This window comes from Mustela lutreola, chromosome 3, assembly GCF_030435805.1.
Source record: "Mustela lutreola isolate mMusLut2 chromosome 3, mMusLut2.pri, whole genome shotgun sequence".
Lineage (NCBI taxonomy): Eukaryota > Metazoa > Chordata > Mammalia > Carnivora > Mustelidae > Mustela > Mustela lutreola.
This window is the reverse complement of record NC_081292.1, coordinates 67,271,844-67,289,489: the sequence shown is the minus strand read 5'-3', so window position 1 is coordinate 67,289,489 and position 17,646 is coordinate 67,271,844. Positions and strand designations below refer to the sequence as shown.

The 17,646-nt window shown below is 37.6% G+C and overlaps 1 protein-coding gene and 1 non-coding gene across 3 annotated transcripts in view; both read right to left on the bottom strand.

Annotated features, from left to right (window-relative positions):
• PPP1R42 (protein phosphatase 1 regulatory subunit 42) overlaps positions 1-17,646 on the bottom strand; it is a 71,239-nt gene that overhangs the window by 49,277 nt on the left and 4,316 nt on the right. For both annotated transcript variants that reach the window (XM_059166312.1, XM_059166311.1), the window contains exons 2-5: positions 13,318-13,534; positions 9,909-10,075; positions 8,492-8,630; positions 4,659-4,775 (exon numbers count right to left, since the gene is read on the bottom strand). In XM_059166312.1, the coding sequence (XP_059022295.1) occupies positions 4,659-4,775; positions 8,492-8,630; positions 9,909-10,075; positions 13,318-13,446 (552 nt within the window). In that variant the 5' untranslated portion in view covers positions 13,447-13,534. The remainder of the gene's footprint in view (positions 1-4,658; positions 4,776-8,491; positions 8,631-9,908; positions 10,076-13,317; positions 13,535-17,646) is intronic.
• LOC131828442 (small nucleolar RNA SNORA51) lies at positions 14,188-14,317 on the bottom strand. The gene has a single exon (XR_009352448.1). It is a non-coding gene; the product is annotated as a small nucleolar RNA SNORA51 (small nucleolar RNA).

Sequence of the window (17,646 nt, the reverse complement as noted above, 5' to 3'; positions counted from 1 at the left end):
TTGCTTTCAGGAGCTTTTGTTCCCTGAGCGCTTTCCGTAGAGTTCCAGAGGACGAGAATACAAATGGCGGCCTCCTGGTCTCCGGCCCGGAGGAGCCGAGAGCCCAGGGCCCCACTCCTCAGTGCGCCCTCAGAGAACAGCGCCCAGTTACTCCCGTCTGCCTGACCTCCGGCCGCGCTCCGAGCTCACCGAGCCTGCGACCGGTTCAAGGTAACACGGAGCTGCGAGCTTACTGTCGGCTCTGTCTCTGTAGCCGGCTTTCCCGTTCCAATACCCGCAAGCTCTGCGACACTCAGACACCCCCGATCCTTCTGTCACCCTGCGGGACCTGAGGCCACGCTGACCCCGCGTGGGCTTCGCCCCGGTTTAGCCTCTGGAGCGATGTCCCTCAGCGGAACAGACTTTTAAAAGTCCTGATTTTGTGCGCGGTTGCTCCGCCGCTTGCCGGGAGCCGGCCCCTCCCCCCGGGGTCTATCTTCCCGTCGCTTTGGATTCACTTCTCCGCCGGTCCTACCTTTCAGAAAGTGGTTGTTTTTCTGTTTCCAGAATTGCTGTTCTTCTTCTCTTCGATCTGCCGATGGATTTTCAGGTGTTTGCAATCTTTAGATAAGCTATCTAGCTGATCTCCGGCTAGCTGAAGCAGTCTCAGCTTGCTACTTCTCCGCCATCTTGACTCCTCCCCTCCCATTCCCTCTTTCTTGAAGCTTCTTTTTCTTGTTTTCTTCTACATCATTAACTTCTCCTAGTGCCTTTTCATCTAAATGATCTCTAAATATTGGAATCTATTCTCTATTCCTACTGTCTTTCACCCAGAGTCATAGCTTTAAATATCCTGTTAGTACTGTTGACTCTCAAACTTTCCTATCTTCTCCCTTGAATTCCAAATGTCTACTTGGTCTGTCAATTTCAGTGCCCAGTAGACATTTCAATACAAGGAAGTCTTTTATTCCATCCCTTGTACTTCCCAATTTGTAAAGGCTACCATGTCTCCCCAGATCCTCATGCAAAAAAACAATGATTCATCCTTGATTCTTCTCTTTCCTTTATTCTTGTGCATCCTACTCAACAAGTTCCATAGGGTCAATAAAAAAAAAATATACCTCTAATCCATCCACTTCTTTTCATCTCCAAGCAACCATCTTTTCTTAACCTTTGCAGTAGTCTCCCAACAGATGTCTTTGCTGTTATTCTTTTTTTTTTTTTTTTTAAAGATTTTATTTATTTATTTGTCAGAGAGAGAGCGAGCGAGAGCGAGCACAGTCAGACAGAGTGGAAGGCAGAGTCAGAGGGAGAAGCAGTCTCCCTCCGGAGCAAGGAGCCCGATGTGGGACTCGATCCCAGGACGCTGGGATCATGACCTGAGCCGAAGGCAGCTGCTTAGCCAACTGAGCCACCCAGGCGTCCCACTGTTATTCTTGCAATACATTCTTTTTTTTTTTAATTTTTATTTTAAAAAATATTTTATTTATTTATTTGAACTAGAGAATGAGCAAGTGAGAGAGAGCATGAGCAGGGGAAGAAGCAGACTCCCCACTGAGCAGGGAGCCCAGTGCAAGGCTCCAGGGACTCCATCCTAGGATCCCAGGATCATGACCTGAGCCAACGGCAGTTGCACCATCCAGGCGCCCCCTTGCAACCTATTCATCACATAACTGATAATCTTCTAAAAATATAATCCTTTTAGTGACTTTCTATTACATTTAGAATAAAATTCACGACTATGGCTTAAAAGATCTTTATGATCTGACCCCTATCATAATCTCACGTTTAACTGTTGCCTCTTCACTCATTCAACAATTATTTATTGAGTACTTACACTGTGTTAGAGACTGAGCTAGGCACAGAGATGCTTATCACAGTAAACTGGCCTCTTTTTTGTTCCTCGGATACTCAGAATTTTTAAATATTCTGTTCCCTATGCTTGGTATGTTCTTTTCTTAGCTCTTTGCACAGTTTGTTCTTTATCACTCTTCAGGTCTCAGCATAAGTGTCATTTCCTCAGAGGAATTTTTTTCATAAACTGATTTAAAATATCTACTGACCCCCTTTCCATTATGTCATCCTATTTAATTTCTTCATAGCCCTTTTCATGATCTTCTCTGCTTATTTATTTTCTGACTGTTCCCTCCCGTTTCATTTTAATGTAAGCTCCTTGAGGGTAGAGATGCTGTCTGTCTTGATCATGGTATCCTTGGCGCCTAGAATGTTTTCGGAAAACATAGAGCACTGCCTGGCACATATAATATTATAAATATTTTTAATAGGTTAACTTGATGGGGATGGGTTCAGGGAGAACTACACAGAGGAGGTAACATTGACTTCAGTCTTAAAATATAAGGATTTGTTTATTTAGACTTTTATCATTGGGCTGAATAATCAATAGTAATGAAAGTATTTATTTTGGTTACACATTTTTCCTGATTATGCATTAGTAACATAGCTTAAGAATCACTGTAGTTGAAATAGATTGGTCTTAATGTCATTCAGAAAAACTTCCTTTGGAATCATTTGGAGCCTAGCATTTTTGTCCTGTTACTGGACTTTCATTTTCTGTTCAGAGTTAAAAGCATAACAGAGGAACTCCTGAGTGGCTCAGTTGATTAAGCATCCAAACCTTGATTTTGGCTCAGGTCACAATCTCAGGCTCCATGCTCAGCGCTACATCTTCTTGAGCTTCTCTCTCTCCCACTTCAGCTACCCCTTCTCCCTCTCAGTGTGCTCGTGCTCTCTCTCTCTCTCAATAAATAAATAAAATCTTTTTTAAAAACATAATAGCATAAGGCTTTAAGGATAATGACAATAACTGAAATGAATCTTGGTAGTAATTATAATTAACAACTAATCAGATCATTTAAAATACATTTACCACTCATTACCAAGCATTGCATGTAAAAACCTGGCTTACAAAAACATTTGGGAAAAATACTTAAACTGTACTTAAAATTGATGACAATTTGGGAGACTAGAATTCTCCACTTTTCTCTCCCCAGGAAAAGTGAGTTTCTATAACTGGCTGCTCTGTTTCTATTTTCCATGTGATAAATAAGGAATGTTACACACAGCACAAATCTTCTCTACTTAATAAAAACTTAGACTCCAGGCTCTGTCACTTTGATTAGGATCATATGCATGTGTAGTGTATTTCATATAAGGCTGTTGATCTACCACAAAATCATATTCATACAAATACTTTAAATTCATCGAAAAATTAAATAATTTTGATGAATACAAAATGCCCAGTTGGAGGGGGATCTAGAAGAGCAGTCTAAAACTTAAAATATTTTTGAATGTAGACTTTATCCCATGAACTTCTTACATCCTTCTTAATTGTTGTAAGATGCAACAATTAACTGAGTCATGCTTCCTTATTAGAAGCAATCCTTATTTTTATTTTATTTTATCTTATTTATCTATTTATATTTATTTATTCCTTATTTTTATTTTGAATATCCATCCTGATTGTTCAGTGACATTTTAGGTATTTTGGGGAATTTAGTTGTAGTATAATATGTGTAATATTTTCATAATTATCTACTGCTTATAGTAGTTATGGGATTAGCCCCGTAATAGGTCTGAATTTGGAAACAAGTCAGGAGAAACTTATTTAAGGTCATTGGATAGATGTCTGGAAGTAGTTTTGAAAACAAGAGCTCTGTTAATGGGGGGAGAAAGCCCTTCATTGCCCCTATGGCTTCAGGTAAAGAAATTATACCCAGCCCACCCTATTGCCATACCAGAAACTGAGGTCATGGCAGTGGCTCAGCTTACAGATGACTGTTTCCAGGAAGCCTTTTCTAGCCCCAGGCTGAGTTGGTGCTACCACGAAACTTATGAAAACAGAATCACAATGTTGTTCTGTTACTTGCTGACTGTGGATTTTTTGAGCCCTAGGACTTTATCCTTCTTTCCTCTGAACTACATAGAATACTACAGTGTCTGACAGACATGTAGGTGCTCAGTACATATTTGAATGAATAAATAATTGAATGAATATGGTATGATAAGATATAACATATCATAAATACAGCTGGCACAAATTAGAATAAGTTCAAGATCCAGATACTTGCTCAAGGAGCAGCAGCCAGGAGAGAGTTCAGATCTAATCATAGTTCCTAGAAATTCAGTCATTGGGAGATCAGAGTTAAGTGGTAAGAAATCTGATCTCCAGAGGGAAGCATTTGATGGAAAAATAATGCAGAGAGGAAAAGCACATATTTCCTTCTCAGAGAAACCTCTTTCTGTTGGTGAGGAGTGGAGGCATAGGGGTATGGAAGAGAAAAACCCGTAAGAGGACAGAATTGTGCAAATACAGTAAGAAGCTGAGATTCATATCCTAGTTTTAGAGTTAATCTAGAATAGTTTTTTTTTAAGATTTTATTTATTTACTTTGAGAGAGAGACAGTGAGAGAGAGCATGAACGAGGAGAAGGTCAGAGAGAGAAGCAGACTCCCCATGGAGCTGGGAGTCCTATGCGGGACTCGATCCCGGGACTCCAGGATCATGACCTGAGCCGAAGGCAGTCGTCCAACCAACTGAGCCACCCAGGCGTCCCTAGAATAGTTTTTAAAGTAATAAATTTTATAGATATTTAGAAAAATAATTACTTTTAATTCACAATTTCATGTAAATACTTTAAAATTATTTTTTCTTTACACTACCTTCACATGCAGAAGTTGGTTGTCAACTGCTATGAGCTGATTAAGATTCTCCAGTATTTCTAAGTCTCTTATGTCATCAATATTATTATTGCTGATATTCAATATAGAGAGGGATTTCTGTAAGAAAAATAAATTAGCATTAATAACTAGTCTAATTAAATGCTGTATATAGTAACCAGAAATCTTAATTTGTGAAAAATGTATCAGTTCAGGCTATTATGCTTTTTAGGCAAGAAAATTAAAAGCCATGGAGATTTTGTTTTTCTGCCATATTTTTTCCAGACATAATTTTAAGGACTTTAGTAATTGTGATATGACTTACTATTTTTGTCTAAAATTCCTTCATAAGACTGATTTTCCTCTTCTAGAATATAAAAGAAATTTATAGAGAAAAGAAGCCCGGAATCAAGAAGCAAAGAAAAAAAAAAAGTGCCCCAACAAACAAATGATAACAGAGTGTAGAAAAACGGTTATTTCAGTTTAAGCAAATTATCTTTTTGTGTTAAATATCACTAAGATTTGTACTTACATAGGAAGAAATAGTTTTTGTTTATTTTTCTAAGTAGGAAAAATGACTTAGAGATTATCTGGTTTAATTTTTATCTTTATCTCTCGATATAGTTTTCTCTTGACAATCCATATGTCCAGAAGGCACTTAAAATAAAAATTAGGGGGCGCCTGGGTGGCTCAGTGGGTTAAGCCACTGCCTTCGGCTCAGGTCATGATCTCAGGGTCCTGGGATCGAGTCCCGCATCGGGCTCTCTGCTCAGCAGGGAGCCTGCTTCCTCCTCTCTCTCTCTGCCTGCCTCTCTGCCTACTTGTAATCTCTCTCTGTCAAATAAATAAATAAAATCTTTAAAAAAAATAAAAATTAGGTAATTTACAAGCAGTATGAACATCACTGTTAGTGAGGACATAAATACACAGTAGAGAAGCACTAAACCAAAGCCATCTTAAAATCTATGGCCTAATAATCTCTACCAAGACTGAGCTGACCCACCAAGCCATCCATAACTAACCTTTAGAGAAAATACTTCTTGATATTTTTTAAGAATTAAAAAAAATTATCTTATATTTAGAATTTTAGAATCTGCTTGAATCTATGCAAAAATTGAGCAAGCAAAATGTTTATACTGGTGTTTGTAATAAAACTGGCCATCCTCTTAGAGGGATCAATTTATTTGGGTCAGTGGAGATGAGCTGAGATACACTTAATTCTATGGGGAAGACAGGGAGAGGGTAGGATAGAAATAAGATCGCTTCTTTCTTTTCCAATTTAAAGGACAATTTTTCAAGTTTTATAAATTCAGTTCACAAACTTTTATTGCCCTCTGTTTCTGGGCCCTCTAAAATAAAGCCAATGAAATCTATAAACACACAACCATTTTCCTTTTATGTCTCTTGCCCCAGAACTGAAGGTAGCATATCATAATAAATCCCATTTTGAGAATTAGCAAAAGCCTCCATTGCGCCCCCTGGCTTCTCAACTAATTGTGACACGTTCACCATGTATCTGGGTGTCAGGTCACAGTGGGAGTTTCAAATCTCCCAGATCTGCCTGCTTCTGATGAAGCAGAGCTGTATGTAGTGCAACCTACAATCAAATCAGAATCCAGCGAGAAAAAATTTCATCATCATGATTCTCTAGGTTGTTTAAAATTTGCCAAATAATTATGCATGACTCTTTCCTTAGGCTTTTTCCGAATATTTTAAATTTTGAATCATGATAATCACCAAGGCGGAAATTATGAATGAATTGACATCTGGACTAGAACCCAATAATTTACATAACCTTTCCACAACCTTTTTTTGATCCTTAGTACTCTAGAGGCAGGCATTATTATTCCCACTTTATAACTTCTTATCTTTGAGAAATTATGTGAGAAAAGTTCATTTTAACCCTCAAGTAAAAGCTCAACTGTTTGGAACCAGAAGAGACCCCAAATAGCCAGAGGAATGCTGAAAAAGAAAACCAAAGCTGGTGGCATCACAATCCTGGGCTTCAAGCTCTATTACAAAGCTAAATCATCAAGACAGTAAGGGGTACTGACACAAAGACAGATACATAGATTAATGGAACACAATGGAGAACCCAGAAATGGATATGGACCCTTAACTTTATGGTCAACTAATCTTTGACAAAGCGGGAAAGAATATCCAATGGAAAAAGAACAGTCTTTTCAATAAACGGTGCTGAGAAAATTGGACAGCCACATGTAGAAGAATGAAACTGGACAATTTTTTTTACACCATACACTAAAACAGACTCAAAATGGATGAAAGACCTAAATGTGAGACAGGAATCCCTCAAGATCCTAGAAGAGAACATAAGCAGCAACCTCTGTGACTGGCTCCAGCAACTTCTTTCAGGACACATCTCAAAGGCAAGAGAAACAAAAACAAACAAAAAAAGTTATTAGGACTTCATCAAGATAAAAATCTTTTGCACAGCAAAGGAAACAGTGAATAAAAGGTAACCTACAGACTGGGAAAAGATATTTGCAAGTGACGTATCAGATAAAGAGCTTGTATCCAAGATCTATAAAGAACTTCTCAAATTCGAATCTGTAAGGAACTTTTCAAAAACCAAATAAATGGACAGAAGAAATGGGCAGGAGACATGAACAGACATAGCTCTCATATCTCTGAGGATGACATACAAATGGCCAACAGACACATGAAAAAAAATGTTCAACATCACTCAGCATTAGAGAAATACAAATCCAAACCACACTTGAGATATTACCTCATACCAGTCAGAATGGCTAAAATTAGTCAGTCAGAAAACAACAAATGTTGATGAGGATGCAGGGAAAGGTACATCCTCTTACACTGTTGGTGGGTATGCAAGCTGGTGCAGCCATTCTGGAAAACAGTATGGAGCTTCCTCAAGAAGTTAAAAAGCTACCTTATGATCCAGCAATTGTACTACTAGGGATACACCCCAAAGATAGAAATGTAGTGACCCCAATGTTCATAGCAGCAATGTCCATAATAGCCAAACAAACTTTGGAGAGAGCCCAGATGTCCACTGAAGATTATAATCTTCATCCATACACACACACACACACACACACACACACACACACACACAGATCCATATCTATCTATCTATCTATTTAGATCTGTATAGATATATACACATACATATATACACAATGGAATATTACTCAGCCTTTGGAGAGAACAAATACCATTTACATTGATGTGGATGGAACTAGAGGGCATTATGCTGAGCAAAATAAGTCAAAACCTATCATAGTTTCACTCATGTAGAAAATAAGAAACAGCACAGAGGATCATAGTGGAAGGGAGGGAAAACTGAATGGGAAGTGATCAGAGAAGGAGAAACAAACTAAGGGTTGCTGGAGGGAAGGGAGGTGGGGGTGTGGATAATTCGGAGATGGGCATCAAGGAGGCACATGATGTGATGAGCATGGGGTGTTATATGCAATTGATAAGTTATTGAACACCACATTTGAAACTAATGATGTACTATATGTTGGCCAATTGGGCGCCTGGGTGGCTCAGAGGGTTGGGCCTCTGCCTTCGGCTCAGGTCATGATCTCAGGGTCTTGGGATCGAGTCCCGCATCGGGCTCTCTGCTTGGCTGGGAGCCTGCTTCCTCCTCTCTCTCTCTCTGCCTGCCTCTCTACCTGCTTGTGATCTCTGTCTGTCAAATAAATAAATAAAATCTTTAAAAAAAAAATTCTCAACTGGCCATATAAACATACAGAGCATATGTAATGTCCAGATATACCTTTGCTACCTTCCTGTTCCATTATAACTGTTAATAACTATAGTCTTTGTCAGAATACTCAAATTGGCCTTACTGCCAGAGAATGAAGAGTTCGTGGATCAAACAGAAGCTTTTCTCCAAGGGGAAGCCTCTGACTCTCAACATGAAGTTCTCTTAGTCCTTCTAATCCTTCTAAACCTTCTATGACAGCAATGTAATTGCCTCCCAGATACCTGCAAAATAGAAAACAATTTTAAATACGTGTTCTGAGAATCATGGTCTGTAAACATGACAAAAACATAACAATCACTGAGCTGAGTGAAAATTACATATGTGGAAATTTCAGAATCGTCTTTTAATGAATCAATGAAAGCTTTATTTATATGATTCTTATACTTAATTTAGTCTAAGAAATAAGTTTATTTTTTTAAAGTAAGAGAATTGGAATAGTCCTTATTAAATGATCTACCAGTATTACTTTTATATATTAGGTGAAGAATCATCTGGATAGAAGGGTCTTTTTTTTTTTAAGCTTTTTACAATATATTTCAGAGAGAGTGTGAGAAAGAGCATGAGGGGGGTGGAGGGAGAGGGAGAGGTAGACTCCCTGCTGAGCAGGGAGCCCAACACAGGGTTCCATCCCAGGTCCCTGAGATCATGACCTGAGCTGAAGGCTGAACCAACTGAGCCACCTAGGCTACCTCCCAGGGTATTAGTTTTAAAAATGGAAGATTTGGGGGCCTAACGCCAGAGACTCTCATTTGGCTATCTAGATCAGAACCCAACAATCTGCATTTTTAAAAAATATTTTATTTACTTATTTGACAGAGAGAGTTCACAAGTAGGCAGAGAGGCAGGCAGAGAGAGAGGGGGGAAGCAGGCTCCCTGCTGAGCAGAGAACCTGACATGGAGCTCATCCCAGGACCCTGAGATCAGGACCCGCGCCGAAGGCAGAGGCTCAACCCTCTGAGCCACCCAGGCACCCTGCAATCTGCATTTTTAATTAGCATTTTCTACCCTACTCTCTTCCCATTTTGAGGTTCTTGGCCTACTTTTGAGAAGCACTGGTAATTCTTCCAGTCTGGGAAAAATGAATAAACCAGTCTTCATTGTTGAATTAAAATCATTATAGGCAGTAAATGCCTTTTTACAATCAAATCAACAGTATCAACTCTATGACCCTGCCTCTTTGAGATGTGTGATTCTGAAAGGAGAGCTCATCTGGTTTCCATGGAAACTTTTTTCACCAGTTGAGTCTTTAGGGATGCTTTAGGTATCCTTATAAGTGGTTAAGACAACTCACCCTCCTGCAAAAGAAAAGTGTGTCAGGCTTAATGAGACAAATTGCCAAGTATTACATGTGTAACAGTTTATTTTGTACTAATAATACTATAAGAGAATAAAAATTGAGGCCTGTTCCACACAACTGCAGATAATGGAAAGGCCCGCATGCAAACATATTACTGTAATGATTACAAACAATTACATTACTTAAAAATAAAAACACTTACAGTTTTTCCAGTTTCTTTAATGACCTGAGGTTCTCTATACATGAAAGACAATTGTTTTGTAGGTATAAGTGAGTCAGGTTTGTAGCGTAATTCAAGTTAGTCATTTGACTAATACGGTTATCATACAAATATAAAACACTAAGATTTTTGCAAGGAGAGAGGTCTTCCTAAAAGAAAACAAAAACAGGTCATACTTAATTTCTCCTGAAAATTTAGAAGTTTGTTTTAAAGAAAGTTCTTTACTTAACCGTTCTGCGCGTTTCCTTATGTTTAATATAAAAGAAAAGTATTTCTCTGTTCTTAGCACAGTCAAAACAAGTCTTGAATGATAGTAAAATTAGTTCTAGGTTTTGTATTCTGTAGCTATATCAATAAAATTGTATTTGTTAGGAAAGATTTTCCTAGGGCAAGCAGTTTTCTTTGGAAGCAGTTAGGTTCCTCTGGAAGTTGAAGCATTTAACAAATTATTGTTTTAACATTATAAATCAGGGTTTTAAAAAAATTTACTTATGTATTTGAAAGAGAATGAGTGAGAGCAAGAGAGAGAGCATGAGTGCAGGGGAGGGGTTTAGAGGTGGAGGGAGAAGGAGAAGAAAACTCGCTGCTGAGCATGAGTTAAACTGAGTTAAGCCAGGATGCTTAACAGACTGAGCCACCCAGGCATTCCTATAAATCAGGTCTTAATCTTTCTCTAGGATTGGAAGTAAACATGTTTGTGATACTGAAAATGGGAAGTCATATAGATAGTCAGGAGCAATAGATTAATAAACTACGATAATGCTATTGAAGGGAATGCTCTTTCACCATTAGATATCCTTTAGTTACTTTAGCAATGTTTTGTAGATCTCAAAATGAAAACAGTACATTCAATATGACCCAGTATTGTAAAATTATATGAAAGCATGCTAGAAAAAAGACTGGAAGGACATCACCTACATGTTAATAGTGGTCTTTTCTGCATGATGGGATTAGGCCAGTTTCTTTTAATATGTATTTCATAGAAATGCACACGAGTTACTTTTTTTTTCTGATTGAAAAATTTTTATTGATAAGTAACTGTTAAGAACATTCATTTCTCTTGAGTCTGCTGTCAACTATTATACTTAAATTATAACATTCAGCAAAGAGATTTTTTTTTAAAAAGGCATCCACCGATGATCTAATAAACACAATGTGCTTTCTCACACCAGTTACTTTTGAGATAAGAAAATAATTAAAGGTATATATTTTTTAAGTTTGCCATTTCTTATGTGGTGGTAGAGTCAGCCTAGAGTAAGCAGGCAAGAGATAAAGTGAAGCTATGCTCAAAAGTACCTCAGCTTGGGATGCCTGTCTGGCTGAGCTGGTGGAGCCTGAAACTTTTGACCTTGAAGTTGTAAGTTCGAGCCCCACATTAGGCATAGAGATTTTTAAAAAAAAATAAAATCTTAAAAAATATCAACTTTTATTAAAAAGATTTAAAAAATATAACCACATCTTGGGAATTGTGTTTACAAGGTATTCTTAGTGTGAATTTTTTTTTAGAGTGAGAATAAGCATGGGTGCACGTGCATGTGATAGGGTTGAGGGTGGGGGAGAAGGACAGAGGGAAAGCAAGAGAAAGAATCCCAAGCAGGCTTCATCTGCAGGCTCCATCCCCCTGACATGGGGCCCAATCTCATGACCCTGAGATCACGACCTGAGCTGAAATTAAGAGTGGGGCACTTAACCAACTCAGCCACCCAGCCACCCAGGTGCCCAACTGAATTATAGTTGGCCTTTGAACAACATGGATTTGAACTACATGGGTCCACTTATACATGGATTCTTTTTCTATATATATTGTACAGTACTGCAACGTATCTTATCTTTCTTATGACTTTCTTAATAACACTTTCTTTTCTCTAGCTTATTTTGTATGTATATAATGCAAGGACTTTCAATTGTGTTGGGTGATAGCGTGTTGGGGAATGTGGTGGGGGTGTTGGAGTCCCTAACTCTGCATAGCTCCAGGGTTAACTGTGCTTTAACTAGTTTGCTTTGCTTCTAAAAAAGATCATCTAAACCAAAGGAGCACTGATTGTGAGGAGACAAAAGAACATTAAATGGAGGCTTTCTGCAGAAGACAAGTCTGTAATGGTATGAAGAAGTAGAGAGTTTTCTGGGCAATTGGATTCATGGGGAGAAGAATCACTAAGAAACTGGAAAGAAGGGACGTCTGGATGGTTCAGTTAAACGTCTGCCTTTGGCTCCGGTCATGATCCCAGAGTCCTAGGATTGAATCCTACACATCCTCCTGCTTGTGTGCTCTCAGTCTCTCTCTCTGACAAAAAAATAAAATATAATTAAAAAAAAAAAGAAACTGAAAAGAAATACAGAATAGGAACTTGGTAGAATCTCTGCAAAAAAAAAAAAATTATCTTGATTGAGAGTTGTGCTTGTGGCTTTGGTATTTTTTTCACTCATTTTGATAAACATTTATTAAGCAGTTAATATGGGTTAGCTGCTAAATTGGATTGGAGGGGGAGCTTTAGAGTGATGTGAACAAAACAGACATCATCCCCGCCCTCACATATCTTATATTTCTGAGAAAATTTCTCTTGTCTATAGTCTTTAGCATTTTATTTTAGACAACAGAAACCAATACAAATGGCCTAAAAGTGTTATTTCTCCTCTTAAAGCTTCCCAAAAGCCAAGAATTAGCTAAACACAGAGAAAATATAGTGTCAGAGTATATTCAAACAAACGTAATCTTGTCTGATATAAATTATAGTATAATCTCCATTTATATAACCAGTTAAATTATGAGTGAAAAAGATTTCACTATTAAAGTTTTGAAATACGATATTTGCATAGTTAATTCTTGCTATCTTGTTTAAAAAAAAAACAACTCATATTCCAAGGAACTGGAATTATAAAAAGTATTATCTTTGAAACTACTTTCTAACACCCACTTTCTTTTATCTTTTTTCTTTTTTTAAAGATTTTATTTATTTATTTGACAGACAGAGATCACAAGTAGGCAGAGAGGCAGAGAGAGAGAGGAGAAAGCAGGCTCCCCGCCGAGCAGAGAGCTCTATCCCAGGACACTGGGATCATGACCTGAGCCCAAGGCAAAGGCTTTAACCCACTGAGCCACCCAGGTGCCCCTAACATCCACTTTCAAATCTAGTTTGCTACACTATAGAATATTTCAGGGGGACATATATATTTAGCACATATATTTAATAATCACGATGGTATATTTTATAGAGACTTAGTTTTAATAATTTTAACATCAAAAGCAAGAAATTAAAGTGAAAACAATATACTAATCAAAACACAGTAAGTATGATCAAAATACAGGTAATAAGGTTATATTTTCTGACACCTATTTTAAATTTTACATTGTTAATTATCTAAAAATAGGAAACAATTTCAGAATTCTTACAATCGCATCTATATTTTTGTCTGAAAAATTTATATGAGTTATTTTCTTCAGGTAGCGTGAGGTGGTTTCTTCTTTTCGGGGTTTAAGATTGCTATTTTTGGCTATTAGATCCAAGGTTAGTCGAACCATGATTTCTTCCTGAATCAAACTCTCAGCAGTAGCTCGGTTCTGATATCATCTCAAAAGCAGGTTTAGGTATTGTTTTATGCCCAACTTTCTAAAAATTAAAAAAAAGGAATATTATCTACATGATAATTTAGGAAAAATTATTTTGACGTTTTAATTTTCTTATATAAAACTATTTGATAAGCTACTTTGGAGGCATTTTTAAAGGCACTTAGGTATTTTCTAAGTTTATAGACTTAATTGTTTTTAAAACACCAAAATTAGTTAAATATACAATGCTCATTCACTTCTACTTTTAAATCTTTTCCTCTCCCTAGTACTGAGTTGTTACTGTGGGCATCTTTTAAAAGATTTTTTTCCTCTCAAGAAATATTATCTTATGTTCTCATATGAAGAGACTAAGGCCCAGAGATCTGTCTCAAACTACGGAAGGTAGTGGCAGTTGAGAATGCAACCAAGTCTTCTGGCTCCTTTTTCCATAGTACCCATGGTGATTATATTTTCAAAACCCTGAAAACAGAACACATCATGTAAAAACTGTGAGTATGTACATAGGACAATGGTGCAAAATTCTTGAAAATGGAGCTGGCCTTGAAATTTATTATGTTACTACAACTGTAATCCACAAAGAGGCAACATAAGGCAGTGTTTTTCAGTCCAGACTGCCTGGTTCAGATTTTGGCTCCACTGCCCCCTGGTCAGGCAATCTTGGGCAGGGTAAATCAGTTTTGTTTTTTTCCCCTAGTGTCCCCCCCCATTCACAGTAAAAACCAGGCAAAGGGCCTGGGCTGAGGTATATTTGGTGGGTTTACTCTGCTTTCTCTTTCTGCACATTCCATGTAAAAACATAGCCAGTGGTAAGCATCAGGAGGCTATATTACCTCTGTTTATTATACAATTAGGTTAATAATGGTACCTACTTCCAAGGAATATTATGAAGATTACCTAAGATAATCATGTATAGAATATTCTGCATGGTGTCTGGTACACAAGTCAATAAACATTTGCTATCACCATTATTATTTTATTGTTTTGTTCACAAGTAAGGTGAATACTATCTATTTCACTGTTTCACCTGGAATACATTAGGGTTATTAAATAAGGGGAACATACTATTAATAAAATTAATTAATTAATAAAATATTGCTTTATGTAAGAGATCCATATGTGGTCCATAGGTTTAAAGTAACCCATTTTTTTTCAATCATCTTGGAAGTATAACTATTTAAGTGATAAATATCCCAGTTTTGTAAAATTTATTATATTTTTAAAGTACAGTTTAAAATTGAGTGATATTATTCTCATATATCTGGAATTTCACCAACCAAACACCTCAGTTTGCATCATATTCTGGACAGGAAACCAATGCATCAGAAGAAAAATGAATTTAGTAGAAGATGGCCTCCAATTTGTATTCTCATACATTGACATATAACTAACTACACAGGCTATATGATATAAAATGCCCACAATAAAATATTCAAAGATATGGACTATAACCATATACACTTCAGAATGCAAAATGTAATCTATAGAATAAAATTGATAAATCTTTGTAGATTTTTGAAATTTGCATGAATTCATTTTACAACCAAAATTTAAGATTATTGTTTACAGATCAAATTTCAAACATGAAAATAATATTCTGAACAAAGTTTCTAATTAAGTAAAAAAACCTATTTTTAATATTGCCTGAAAAATCATTCATAATGAAAGCGTAAAGAATAACACCACAATCATGAACCTATAGTCCACCTTAAAATATAAAACATTATAAATACATTTGGGGGGCAATTGGGTGGCTCAGTGGGTTAAGCCTCTGCCTTCAGCTCAGGTCATGATCTCAGGGTCCTGGGATTGAGCTCCGCCTTGGACTCCCTGCTCAGTGGGGAGACTGCTCCCCATTCCCCGCCGAGCCCCCCCACCTGCCTTTCTGCCTACTTGTGATCTCTGTCAAATAAAAAGAAAAAAAAACCATTTGGAACCTTTCTATACCTTTCTACCTATTCTCTTTTTAGAGTTTAGTGTTAGATGTCTCATTTTTAGAGTTTAGAGTTATATTCATGTCTTTATACTTTTGCTACAGATGTATGTATATTTAAACAATATATAGTACTTTTTAAAATGTATTTTTACAGTCATAAATGGCACTACTCTGATTCCAGCTTTCTATTTTGCTTAATGTTTTGTTTGTGAGAATCATCAGAGTTGATATGTGTAGCTCTAGAATATTTGTATCACTGTGTAATTTTTTTTTTTAAGATTTTATTTATTTGTTTGACAGATAGAGATCACAAGTTCGCAGAGAGAGAGGGGGAAGGAGGCTCCCTCCTGAGCAGAGAGCCTGATTCGGGCTCAATCCCAGGACCCTGGGATCATGACCTGAGCTGAAGGCAGAGGCTTTAACCCACTGAGCTACCCAGGCGCCCCTTGCTGTGTAACATTCTATTGTAAGGAATTTATTTCCTACAATGATAGATCTTTAGGTGTTCTTCTTTTGCAGTGTTGCTTTTATGATTCTTATATACATGACATTTTTAACACACGTCCAAGAGTTTCTTTTTTTTTTTTTTAATTTTTTATTTTTTATAAACATATATTTTTTATATACATATATTTTTATCCCCAGGTCTGTGAATCACCAGGTTTACACACTTCACAGCACTCACCAAATCACATACCCTCCCCAATGTCCATAATCCCACCCCCTTCTCCCCAACCCCCTCCCCCCGGCAACCCTCAGTTTGTTTTGTGAGATTAAGAGTCACTTATGGTTTGTCTCCCTCCCAATCCCATCTTGTTTCATTTATTCTTCTACCCACTTAAGCCTCCATGTTGCATCACCACTTCCTCATATCAGGGAGATCATATGATAGTTGTCTTTCTCTGCTTGACTTATTTCGCTAAGCATGATACGCTCTAGTTCCATCCACGTTGTTGCAAATGGCAAGATTTCATTTCTTTTTTTTTTTTTTTTTTTTTTTTTTTTTTTTTAAAGATTTTTTTTTTATTTATTTATTTGACAGAGAGAAATCACAAGTAGGTAGAGAGGCAGGCAGAGAGAGAGAGGAGGAAGCAGGCTCCCTGCCGAGCAGAGAGCCCGATGCGGGACTCGATCCCAGGACCCCGAGATCATGACCTGAGCCGAAGGCAGCGGCTTAACCACTGAGCCACCCAGGTGCCCAAGATTTCATTTCTTTTGATGGCTGCATAGTATTCCATTGTGTATATATACCACATCTTCTTGATCCATTCATCTGTTGATGGACATCTAGGTTCTTTCCATAGTTTGGCTATTGTGGACATTGCTGCTATAAACATTCGGGTGCATGTGTCCCTTTGGATCACTACATTTGTATCTTTAGGGTAAATACCCAATAGTGCAATTGCTGGGTCATAGGGCAGTTCTATTTTCAACATTTTGAGGAACCTCCATGCTGTTTTCCAGAGTGGCTGCACCAGCTTGCATTCCCACCAACAGTGTAGGAGGGTTCCCCTTTCTCCGCATCCTCGCCAGCATCTGTCATTTCCTGACTTGTTGATTTTAGCCATTCTGACTGGTGTGAGGTGATATCTCATTGTGGTTTTGATTTGTATTTCCCTGATGCCGAGTGATATGGAGCACTTTTTCATGTGTCTGTTCGCCATCTGGATGTCTTCTTTGCAGAAATGTCTGTTCATGTCTTCTGCCCATTTCTTGATTGGATTATTTGTTCTTTGGGTGTTGAGTTTGCTAAGTTCTTTATAGATTCTGGACACTAGTCCTTTATCTGATATGTCGTTTGCAAATATCTTCTCCCATTCTGTCAGTTGTCTTTTGATTTTGTTAACTGTTTCCTTTGCTGTGCAAAAGCTTTTGATCTTGATGAAATCCCAGTAGTTCATTTTTTCCCTTGCTTCCCTTGCCTTTTGCGTTGTTCCTAGGAAGATGTTGCTGCGGCAGAGGTCGAAGAGGTTGCTGCCCGTGTTCTCCTCAAGGATTTTGATGGATTCCTTTCGTACATTGAGGTCCTTCATCCATTTTGAGTCTATTTTTGTGTGTGGTGTAAGGAAATGGTCCAATTTCATTTTTCTGCATGTGGCTGTCCAATTTTCCCAGCACCATTTATTGAAAAGGCTGTCTTTTTTCCATTGGACATTCTTTCCTGCTTTGTCGAAGATTAGTTGACCATAGATTTGAGGGTCTATTTCTGGGCTCTCTAT